This window comes from Bos javanicus, chromosome X, assembly GCF_032452875.1.
Source record: "Bos javanicus breed banteng chromosome X, ARS-OSU_banteng_1.0, whole genome shotgun sequence".
In the NCBI taxonomy this organism is placed as follows: Eukaryota; Metazoa; Chordata; class Mammalia; order Artiodactyla; family Bovidae; genus Bos; species Bos javanicus.
Genome location: NC_083897.1, coordinates 113,287,179 through 113,300,252, shown reverse-complemented (window position 1 = coordinate 113,300,252; position 13,074 = coordinate 113,287,179). Strand labels below are relative to the sequence as shown.

General features: G+C 35.5%; 1 protein-coding gene across 10 annotated transcripts in view; it reads right to left on the bottom strand.

The window, feature by feature from the left end:
• The window catches only part of DMD (dystrophin), a 2,228,404-nt gene that overhangs the window by 1,357,069 nt on the left and 858,261 nt on the right, over positions 1-13,074 (bottom strand). For all 10 annotated transcript variants that reach the window (XM_061410475.1, XM_061410469.1, XM_061410467.1 and 7 more), the window contains one exon: positions 8,045-8,206. In XM_061410475.1, the coding sequence (XP_061266459.1) occupies positions 8,045-8,206 (162 nt within the window). The remainder of the gene's footprint in view (positions 1-8,044; positions 8,207-13,074) is intronic.

Below are 13,074 nucleotides of genomic sequence, written 5' to 3'. Positions count from 1 at the left end.
TACTTAGTGAGTGTAAACATATACTCATGTACTAAATATACTCTCATGCAGTTAGTGTGTTTATTTAGAGATGACAATTTATTTCATTATTAAAATTATAAGATAAAAATGGATATATATCTCTAATTGATCTACTTTGGGAAGGTTGTAGTCATGAACCATACTTATATTTAGCTAGCACCTTTAAAATTAATTCCACAATTCTTACCTTCAACTGATATTTAATTTTTAGTTTGTACTTAGGATATCTTTTGCCACCTTCTTTATTTACCATCATCTGATTATTATTCTGAAACTGTATAATTTAAAAATGCTTTACCACTTTAGGGCAGGCTTATTGTGAAATAGACAAGTGATTTGTTTAAATAACTGTTATGGAAACTTCTATGCAAAGTGGACAATCTCCCATTTACAAATTACTTTTTAAAAAGATGGATCGTTTTTTCCTGATATTATAATCAGACAATGAAAAAAATAACATTAAAAAAAACCCTTTTGTAATATAGAAGGAAATATCGGGAAATGACAATTTCATCCAGAGGATAACGATTTCCAAAGTTAGCTACCAGATTTCTAAGATCTGCTAAAGGTCTAAAGACTGTACTATCTCAGTTCCATGTTTACTTAAAATACACATCTACCAGGGTATGGATGGTAAGTGTTTGAAGAAAATAACTGATTATGTGAAACTCTCATCTTAGCCTCATATTAAATCAGTAATTTCCAAAAGAAATAAAATGAAAGGAAGTAGCCAATGCATGATGCTGATTTGGAACCCCCATGTATTCTCTAAAAGGAACTCTCAACTTAATACTTCTCAGGATCACTAGATGTTTTTCATAAAAAAGTGAAATAATATAAAGCAAATTAAATAATCATAGCATTACAAAAATAAGACATTTGATAATACAGAAATTATGTTCACAATTAGCACTATATATTGAAAGCAAGAAACAACAATGGAAATGAAAATAGCCATTTTTCCATTAAAGATGGTAAAGGGCAAATTATAAAACTAAAAATCAAACATTAATGACATATCCAATATAGCATTTTACAACTAACTGAGCAGAGAACAGGGCTTTTTATCATGATTTACCTCATCAGACCATTCTCATATATCAAATTAATGACAGAAAATGGGGAGCAAAATTAAGCTGTAACTATTTACTGGAATAAAGGAAACTTTATGTCAGATAATTGTTCAAGCTTTTTTCACATCAGATAAAGAAAATGACTCCAAAGAAAATATTTCAGAAATAAAAATATTAGATGTCATGTTAAGACTACAAATGGGGAAATTTAATAGTTAGATGAGTAATTTTTAAACAAACAGTAATTTTGATACAGCATCCTCAAGATGGTGAAATGGCCATATACAACACATACTCACAAAATTAAAGAAATATAATATACTAAAGGATTTTGGATAGTTTGTAGTTTTAAAATGTGGGACATGGAAAAAATGTAAATTTTCACATCTTCTACAACTCTTGCTTGTGATTATTTCCCACAATATTAAACATGTCAAAATAACAATAATAGCCATTTTATACTGGGGAGTAATCAGTTCTATATAGTAATACACATAGGCAGCATTTCAGTGTCAGAACAGATTTAAAATTCACTGCATTGTTTATCATTATATCTATATTGCTGGGTAAAAAGAAAGGAAAATGTGTGTTACGGTTATGTGGAGTTTAATATCAGAGCCCAAATATCTGTAATCACGGCCCATTTTATTGTTCTGTGATTAAATCATTTCATTATTCCATTATTCCTGGATGAATTTCCCTATATGGGTTTATGCTGTCTAGTTCATAAATCGGTGAAGTAGGCTGTAAAGTTAGACTGTTTTGAGTCATCTGGCAATCAAATGTGTCTATATACACTATAAAAGTCTTTTTTATTCCATAATGAAATCATAAGCTTAATCTGATAGACCAAAATTTGCATTTAGGTCTTTATTTTTTAAGCAATAACTTTGAGAATTTTGGAATGTTTTCATTTAAACAGAGCCAAATATATTTTAAGTGAGTGAGAAGATTTAGCTTCAATAAATACAGGAAGACCTCAATTATGATTTATTTTGATGTGCAGCTAATTCAATCATCTATAATTAACAGCTTTCTTTAGTGAAAAGAAGATTCCCTCTTTTCTGTTTATTGATACTAAGTTTTAACCATATTTTAACTGGGATGGAAAAAGAGATGGAAGGAAGATATCTGTTCTGTAGATATCTGGACTACCCAAAAGTCCTAGCTTCATGAGCAAAATATCGGAGCACTTTTCTATGCTGACTATAAGGTCCTCTCCTTTGGTAGTCATTTATTTTTTCCCTGCGCTTCTCTGGTGGCTCAGAGGTTAAAGCATCTGCCTGGAATGAGGGAGACCCTGGTTCGATCCCTGGGTCGGGAAGGTCCCCTAGAGAAGGAAATGGCAACCCACTCTAGTACTCTTGCCTGGAGAATCCCATGGAGGGAGGAGCCTGGTAGGCTACAGTCCATGGGGTCATAAAGAGTCGGACATGACTGAGCGACTTCACTCATGAACATAAATCTACTATGTGAGATATGAGGCTGCAGAAGATGGAATCAGGAGTCTGCAGGATAAAAAAACTGAACAATTTAGCAATCACAGTCACTGCTAACAACCCCAACGCTTCTTGTGGTAATCTAAATAAAGGGGTCACATTCTCCTCTATAAAACATGTATCTTCAACACATAATGATGTGGAGCATTTCAACAGGTACTCATGTTAGATTGTTCTTACATATTGGAGATTCAAACTATGAGATTACTATAAAAGGGAAAAATACAGATTAAAGAACCTGTATAATCTTAATAAGTACACAGCATTTAATTGACTATTTAGACACAGTTATCACAGCTCCTACAATGATTTAGAGAAGCTAACTGGCATATTAACATATGTGGAATTAGAAAAAAAAAAAAAGATGACTAAGCTAAGTTCCTCTTCCTCTTAAAATATCCATAAGGAAAATTCTATTTGTCTAAATTAATTCATTCATGCAGGAGTTCTCAGCTATATTGTCTGCCTTCACTTATTTCCCATAAGATTAAAAAAACAAGCAAGATAGAAGTCACCAATGTCTGATTTCCACCCCATCTTCCTCCCAGTGAAATCTTGACTCAGCCATAGGTGAGAATGTTGAGAAACAGTGTTGAGAAACGTGATGTGGGGGGCGGGAAAGACTGGGACTGGTCAGCCATTTCCAAAGTTCTCAACCTTAGATACCTGTTAGGATAACTTGGGGTGGGGGGGTGGTTTCCGAAAATTCTGATGACTGAGTCCACCTAGAGATTCTGACTTGATTGGCCTGCCATGCAAAGCTACGGACTTGGATTTCTGCTTCCAGACCTTAGGTGATAAAACTAAATCTCTGTTTTACCAATTTCTTCAGTAAAATTAAGGAGTAAACAACTCTATTCATGCCATGTGCTTCTCTGCAGTAATCCATTTTGATGATTATATTCTGTATAGTTGTTTTAAAGAAACACTCATGGGGTTTTTATATTTTAATCATACTATTTTTTAAATATATCTTCAAATTTTTGATTTATGTATTCAGATAATCAATTTCTGTATCAAGAAGAGCTTTCCCCATTTGCCTTATAGTATTTGAATTAATAAGATGTCATCTTAATTTTATACTTGAATAAAAGCCTCTCTTTATACAGGCTGGCATTTTGATGCTGCAGTCATTTGATTTAAGAATGTGGTTTTCTTAAGAATTATTTTTTTGAAATAAAACACTCCAGTCAATGTTTGCCCTAGCAGGATGTGGTTTTACTTTCTAAAAGGTTAAACTTTACTCCTGAGGCTCATGGCACTAAATAAAAAGGTAAAATATTTTTAATCTGGTTTAGAATCAGAAGGCCCAGTTTGCTCATCATGACAGATAACTGGTCAATGAATATGCAGAGGCAGTGGGAAGCTCCTTTATGCTCAAGAAAGTGACTTGATCTACATTTACTTTTATATAAAATAAGAGTATATCTATCAAAATATTATACACATTGCGCCCATTCCTTTAATCCTGATTTTATTTTTAATACCTAAGAATCTCAAACACTCTTAAAGGGCCGAAAAAAGAAGACTCTTTTTACAGATTGAAATTTAGTAGTAAAACTACCAGCGTGCCACACGGTGGAGTCAAACATCCACAAATCCATGTGGCCAATATGTGACAGGAAAACTGAGCAGATATAAGATGACCAAATATGGCAATGCCATTCGTCTTGTCCTGCTTTTCAGTGATGTATTAGAGTACTCAGTTTCTGAAAAGGGAACGCTAACCCCATTAATCTTTTAATTAGCAATGAAATTTTATGCCAATTTATAGAAACACATTGGGTGTGAATTTTCATTTATACAAAGCCTTAAATGCAGCCTCATTATATAAGCTTAGAAAAAATGTCATTTCTGTGGTATTCTTAGGAAGTTCTTCATCTGACACACTGCGCTTAAGTTCTCACTTCAGAGACAATCCCTTTATTCTCTAGTTGTTTCTTCCAGGGGAGATTCATATTGAGCTTCAGGAAAGGCAATCCCTGAAGTAAATCTGAGTAGTTGCTAACTCTGTCCTAGAAAACAATTCACTTTGATGTCATCTTAAAATAAAAGCTTGGAGGGACTTTCCTGGCAGTCCAGGGGTTAAGATTCCACACTTTCAGTACAGGAGGCACGGGTTTGATCCCTAGTCAGGGAACTAAGATCCCACATGTGGCATGGTGTGGCAAAAATAAATAAATAAACAAAAAGAATTTTGGAAAAGAGTGTTTCCATAGCTTTTGGGTATCATGCATTTTATAATATATTACCATTTAGGGAATTCAAAGTTAAGATCATCTTGAAAATGCAGGTGCAAACAGAAATGTAGGGAAAATAGATTTGAATTTGTTAGTATTCCAAAATCTCTTTTTTCAAGTAGATTTGAAATTTCCTAATCTGTGTGCTGTTATCAACAATATTTTGAACTGTTATTAATAATCTTTTATCATAGTTTTTGATAAAGTAAAACAAAAATCTTTGTTATTAAACTAGCATGTTATATTCATGTTTATGGAATCATGTATTCATAAGTAAATAAACAAACTTTCAGGGTCAACAACCTTTTCAAGTAAACAATATTTTTTTCCTGAAAGTTCCCAATTTTTACCTCAGACACTAAGAACTTTTGCCAATCTCAAATTTGTTACTTATAGTTTCATTCTACCAGCTTGAAAAAGGAACTCCATTTATTTTATAGTATAACTGATTTTAATATTTATACCATTCAAATTTTTCCTTAATTACATTCAAAAAGGTATGAGACATCTTTAATCAAACATTCTTCCAAATTCATGTCACTAAATTAAACAAAATAAGCAGTTCTACTCTGCCTTTAGTTTATAATCATGTATTCAGTAAAAATTTCCCATTCCTATCATGCATTTTTCTAAAGCTTGCCTAAAAATGTTTGTATGTGGCTCAAATTGAAAGAGTCTTCAAAAGAGACAATGCTGGAGAACTTGACGAAACTAGGTAAGTTTGAAGAAGTGTATATACCAGGGAGGTTACATATGGCCCTCTTGGAAAACTATCATGAGGATTTTATCATCAAAAACTTCCCCAACTTCACTTTCCTAGCCATTAGGCCACCAAGCAACTGCCAGCAATTTTTGTTATTGTCAAGCAATGAGAGTAGCTAGTTCAAGTTCAATGTCTGGAAGTCATTAGAGGACTCTGGGGGCCATATTGGAGAGGGCAATGGCACCCCACTCCAGTACTCTTGCCTGGAAAATCCATGGACAGAGGAGCCTGGTGGGCTGCCGTCTCTGGGGTCGCACAGAGTCGGACACGACTGAAGCGACTTCACAGCAGCAGCAGCAGAGGGCCATATCTAAGGTACCTTGGAACCAAAGCAAAGTCAGAGAGCACAGTCCCAAGGAAGCCCTGAGGACTTCTTCTGAATGGCATCTTTCTAACACAATAGGGCTGCCTTTGTATATTTTAATCTAGAGAAACTCCAGGGCTGATTAATAACCATCAGCATTAGGCATGCTTCTCCAGAAAGAAACCTAAATTTTTATATTTCATACAGTTTGAGAAGTAAGAGTAAATGGTAAAGGGACTCATGGCAAATATACTTAATTTTAAAGAAGATATTATAATTATAAAGTTGATCTTTATCCCCTGAAAATTTCTAGGACAGATTATAAAATGGTTTGTGAACCCTTAGAAAAATAAACAGTAATCATTAGGACCCAACATGGGATAACTCGCATAAAAGTGAAGTGAAAGTGCAAGTCATGTGGTCATGTCCGACCTTTTGTGACCCCATGGACCATAGCTCACCAAGCAAGAATACTGGAATGGGTTGCCATTCCCTTCTTCAGGGGATCTCCCTGACCCAGGGATCGAACCTGGGTATCATGCACTGAAGGCAGATTCTTTACTGGCTGAGCCACTAGGGAAGCCTAACAAATACTTAATGAGCAGAGAGGGAGACTCATGGGGAGATTCCTTACATGGGGCTTGCCCTTTCTAATAGCAGCATAGAAACATTATTTCTTCCAGTGGAGAGTAGATCTCAATAGACTACAGCTACATCTATTGTCTTTAAGCAAAATATTACTAAGTCTGTGTGTTCCTTCCCAAATAAATGGGTGTATCTATAACAAGGCAGGAGAACCCAGAAGGTCTGCAAACCTCCTGTTTAATTAAGTCCTTTATTTAAAATTCATGTGGGAGGAGACATGGGTATGCCTATGGCTGATTCATGTTGCCGTTTGGTAGAAACCAATGCAATACTGTAAAGCAATTATCCTTCAATTAAAAACAAATAAAAAACCAAAATTCAAAAAAAAAATAGTCAATGAGGAATCCCACCACTCTTGACTTTTTCAGCCCATCCAAATTACTTATACTCTATCCCATGCACTCAAAGACTTTTCTCTGTCAAAACTTATACAATATGGTAAAGTAACCCATGCTATTATGTTCAATGATGCTTTGAACATTTAACTGTGATTTAATGCACTGTAATGGCATCATAACTGTAATTTATAAATCTAGTATTTCATAAATCCAAATTTATTTTTAAGTGGAAACATTCATGTATCTCCACCAATTAGTGGGGAGAGGGCCTTGTGGATGGACAGATAACCTTCTAATGCTCCTCACATTATAATGTATCAGTCTGAGTTATCCCTGTGTATTGGGTTCCTAAAATATATATATGATATGAAAATTAGCTATGTAACCTTACTATCAGAAAACTCTAAAGACATTTATATAAATAATACTTATGATATTTTACAAACAAGCAAATGTTATTTAAAAATAGAAATACAGCATTACTGTCCAAGTTGAAAATTAATATGAATATACCCTAAATTTACTCAGTATAAATTTGACTTGGATTTATTTTCATTACTATTTTAACTCTGATTCTAGAAAAATTAGTTTAATATATTTCATAATTCAGATTAAATAGTGCTGAATATATCATATGTGAGTATGAATATATCATATGTGAGTATGAGTATAGAGAATATTAGTATTAGTAATAAAATGTAAATTTATATCTCTAATTCCTTGTTATTAACTACTTATAATACATTAAATGTAGAATATAGGTTATATGAATTCTGATTCCAGGATAATAAAGGCGAGTTGATAAGAAAATATTTGTGGCTGCATTTTTAATAGCACCACCAAAAATATTTTCTTTATAATTTACATTCCTATGGTTTCCCTCCAGCTAAAGTATAGATCAAAAATAGTAATAAATAGCAGACTTCAGTGTGATACTGCCCCAGTCTTTTAAGTGTCTATTTCAAGTTCCTCCATTACATACATTGGAAAATAAATCTTAGAGTACTAATCTAGAGCTCTTTCCCCCCTTATCTCCAAACAGTCAAATCCATTGATCAAATAACACTCTGTGCAACTAGATGAATAAATTTTAAGTTAAAATTCACCACTGTCTTAGTCAGATAATAAAAACCAAAGAAGCTCATCCCAGGTTCTACTTGCCTGGGCTTCCTGAGGCATCTGAGCGGCGTCCACTTTGTCAGCGATATAAGCTGCCAACTGCTTGTCAATTGATGAGAGGGATTCCTGAATTAACTGTAAGGATTTTTCAATCTCCTGGGCAGACTGGATACTCTGTTCAAGCAACTTTTGCCTCCTCACAGCCTAAAGAAAGAAAGGAAAAAAAAAAAAAAAAAGAATCAGTCCAATGTTTACTGGTGATAGTTTTTCTGCATTCCAGCTGCAAACCAAAAGAAGATTCTAGATTCTCCCTCATCACCTTTTTGTAAGATAGATTTCGCAGCTTCCTGCCACTCATTCAGCTCTACTTAAAAAAAAAAAAAATGAAAATAAGAATAAGAAAAAAAGAGCATACAAAACTACATCAGGAATCTCTGCAGGACAAAAATCACAGTATTATGTACATCAAGGAAAGAGGCTTGGAAAAACATTAGTGAAGTCATCTCCGTCGGTGCAATCTGTCGTTCTCAGGCCGAATGCTCCTCCTGATCTCATTATATAGTTCAAGAGATTTGGTTTACTTAGAATAGGGTCATCGTCATCACAATCCAATTCAAGATAGATAATCCACTTCCACCAGTGAGACACATATACAATCTGTTCAGAATCAGCTCCTTTTCAAAAAGGGAATTTTAGAGAAACATTTGGTTATGGATTTATTTTGAATACTATTTCAACCAACTATGCATGGTATTTTTTCCCTCCTCTTCCTTTCACAATTTGGATTATGGAAATTGCTTGTGCAATTGGATTTGTGTTACTGCTAAAGTAGAACAAATAATAAGTAACCCTAATATAGCTGCAATTAATCTTGATTGTTACTATAAGTATGATTAGGATAATTTAACACTTTTTAAGTATAAATAGCATGTGGAACAGATTGCAGAGTCTCCCTTCAAGGATCTGTTCACCTTTAAAAGAGTAGTTATAAAAGAAATGGGACAGGTAACTTACTGAGAATTCCTTAAATTATGCATCATAATCAAGAATTTTTCCTTATTATACAATATGAAGGCATGATTATCTGATACAAAAGAACCATCCTTCCCAATGACCATGATCAAAGTTTTAAAAATAATCCTGCTTTTTTATATTACATACAGAATATTAGATATGACATAAAGAATATAAACGTTGGCTCTTTGAAAGATACTACAGATATCAATGTCCTTTAATGAAGCCAACTTGGAATATAGCATTACTCAAGTAAGAACAAAGCTAAAGGCATCTGGACCAAAGGAAAAGGAGCTGAAAGATGTGTGATGCTAAAGGAGCAAGGAAGGTCTTCTGGGTATTTCTACCTACACCATAAATCTTCAGGATTCTGTCTGAGGCTTTTCTTTCTTAACATTCTACCCATACCCTCAAATACAATTACACCTCATAAGCTCACAATTCTTAACTCTGTATCTCCAGTGCAGATTCCCCGCTTGTTCTCTACACTTGCATATGTATTCTCCTACTTGACATTTCCACCTGGGTATCCCACAGCCATCAAAACAACAACAGCACTAAATATGGATCCACTCTCGGACCTCCCCAACTTGCTTTTCCTCTTTCTGTGTATTCTTTTTTCCTGTCTCAGTGTTTTATAGTCATGGCCTTTATTAGCCATTATTTTGGATATTTCCTCTTCTTCTATTATATCCTTCACCATTTTGCAATTAATGAGCCCATCAGTCACCAATCCCTTCTTCTACCTTCTAGTATTTCTTGATTCCATCCTTTTCTCCCTCATTTCAACACCATTACCCTACTTGAGGTCATCAGCATGCATTTCTTGCCTCAAACATGGTTACAGGACTCTTGGCTGGTATCCTGCCATGATACTACTCATCTACGAAGCAGATACAGTATCTTATTTGTAAAGCAACGTAATAATTATCTCCTTCAATCATCCAGTGATTCCTTATTTTCCTTAGGATATAAGTGGTAGTTTTTAATACGGCTCAAAAGTTTTTTCATAGTCCCCGTGGTATCTTCTACTACTTGCAGAAGCTATAGAGATATGTTATGTTTTATTTCCCAGCATACACTCTATCCCTCTTTATACTTGGTTTTAAACATGCTGTTTCATTTTCCTAGAACAATCCCATGACCAACTTCCTTTTCCTGAGTAAACTGTATTCGTCCTTTGAGTCCTACCTTGGAAATGCGGACATCTCTCTCTCCAGGTAGCTGACCCTAAAACCCTGTGTTCTCTCTTGCCCTTTTATTTCTGTCTTAGCATGTATAACATCACATTGTAATTTCCCATTAACTGCCTCTACTGTAGACTATAAGCTCTAATGAGGTTAGAGATTATGGTTGTCTTGTCCATCGCTCAATATTTGTTCTGAGAAAAAAAGGCCAATAGTTTTATGATGGGATGAATGGTATTTGTGGAGAAAACAGAGAAAAGTTCAAATAATCTAAGACCAAAACATTGGATTCACAGAAGAAATTGAAAAAAAAAAAAAGTTCACCAACACTTGGAGATATATCTTTTGGAGAACAGATCTTTGTTACTTTTATTATTATTAAATGTGTCAGAATAGGATAGAGCATTATTTGGGGCAACTTTAATCTATTTCTATTAAAAAATACTTGACCAAAGTCAGTGACCAAGACCTTTTCCTCTATTCTGACTCAAATACAGTTATTTTTTCTTCAGGCAAAATTTCGACTAAAGTTGCCTCACATAATCATTCAGATAACTGTGCTCATGGCTATAATCAGAGCTCTCTGTATTACAGATGAGAATGTCTGTAGCCTTCTGAGAGCTACTCCTGAGAAATGAATCTCTAATGATAAAACTTCTCTATTGTGACAGGTGGCTGGAGAAACTTTCCAACCAGAGCAAGTTGCAATTGCCGACTCTGGCATTGTGTAAATCCAGTCCTTTATCTGGCTAAGGGCAAAAACAGCTTACTTTCCTGTGCACATCTGTAGAATACTAATATAACTGAATAGGATACAATATAGCATAATGTTAAATCACATATCTAGCCTCAAAATTATTTTTAGAAATCTAACTTTTTCTATTCATGAAATTCTACTGGTTGAAAGAAATGAAATGGCCTACAAGATGATGGCAGAGTTGATCTCAAGTGGTTTGTCTCTTTGCCTGGCCTGGCAGTCAATAAGAGAGAGTGATTCACAGAGATCCTTTGATTATCTCAGGGAGTGAAAAGACCTGATGTCAATCCAAGCCTGCAGAATTCTTTGAACTAGTCATGGCACAGGCAGTCTTCTATTTCTAAATATCTTGTTAGGCCAACCCTTATAGGAGGCCAGGCCTGTGAATTTTCAAGGATTCTCGGCGCACTCAACCTGTGCTGTTTCAATGAATGGAACTGGGAGGACGCCCTAACCCATAATCATATTTTTGTTTTTGTTCCAGAATACTGCTCAACTGCTGTTTTAAAATGGTATTTCATGCCTTTTGCTACTCCACTCAGCCATAAGCAGAATCGTATAGCTAGGCAAAAACAGCAAATATGAGGGGTGTTAGAAAACCATTAAAAGACTGGCAATCAACAAAGAAAAGTCGAAAATTGAATCCTAGTAATGGTTACCAAGAAAAGACATAGTGAAAACATGTTTAATTTGGTTTTCAGAGAAAATTCAAAGAAAACTAAATAAAACCAACATACATGAAAATAAAATATTCTTATTTCCCCCAAAGTGCTATGTAATATAAAATTAAGAGGTTAATGGTTTCTGTTGGCAATGCAAAGTTGTCTCCACAGTGAATTGATCGTCCCTCACCTTCCTTTTCAAAATAACAGATTAACCCTTGTGCCCCAATATTCACTTCAATCAGAGTGTAGCATGCCTAAGAAACTGTGGAAGAATGCATTTTTCATTCTGAAGAATATATTTTTCATGAGAAATAAAAACTGAGAATTTGCACCAAAGCACATACATTTAAAATATGAATGTGCTGTGCTCAGTTGTGTCCAACTCTTTGCGGCCCCATGGACTGTAGCCTGCCAGGCTCCTCTGCTCATAGGATTCTTCAGGCAAGAATACTGGAGTGGGTTGCCATGCCCTCCTCCAGGGGATCTTCCCAACCCAGGGATCGAACCTAGATCTCCCACATTGCAGGTAGATTCTTTACTGTCTCAGACACAGGCTTTAAAACAGAGAAAATTTAGACAAGTTATCCCAGTGACTTTATACAAGTCATCATTCACTAAAGGAGGTACTATAATGGTTATACTATAATGGTTTTGAACTGTGGTGTTGGAGAAGACTCTTGAGAGTCCCTTGGACTGCAAGGAGATCCAACCAGTCCATTCTGAAGGAGATCAGCCCTGGGATTTCTTTGGAAGGAATGATGCTAAAGCTGAAACTCCAGTACTTTGGCCACCTCATGCGAAGAGTTGGCTCATTGGAAAAGACTCTGATGATGGGAGGGATTGGGGGCAGGAGGAGAAGGGGACGACAGAGGATGAGATGGCTGAATGGCATCACTGACTCAATGGACGTGAGTCTGAGTGAACTCCGGGAGTTGGTGATGGACAGGGAGGCCTGGCATGCTGCGATTCATGGGGTCGCAAAGAGTTGGACATGACTGAGCGACTGATCTGATCTGATAATGGTTAAGCTCATTGTAAAATATAATAAATTTTATTTCATTTAAGATGATAGATAAACTCAGGGTTGCAAATGAATTAGGAGTATGGGTGTTTTTCCCATTAAAATGAGACCTGAGGAAATGATCATAAAAATCTATTTATCTTATAGTTAAGCTTTCTGCTGCTGCTAAGTCGCTTCAGTCATGTCCGACTCTGTGTGACCCCATAGATGGCAGCCCACCAGGCTCCCCCGTCCCTGGGATTCTCTAGGCAAGAACATTGGAGTGGGTTGCCATTTCCTTCTCCAATGCATGAAAGTGAAAAGTGAAAGTGAAGTCACTGAGTCGTGTCCGACTCCTAGCGACCCCATGGACTGCAGCCTACCAGGCTCCTCCATCCATGGGATTTTCCAGGCAAGAGTACTGGAGTGAGGTGCCATTGACTTCTCTG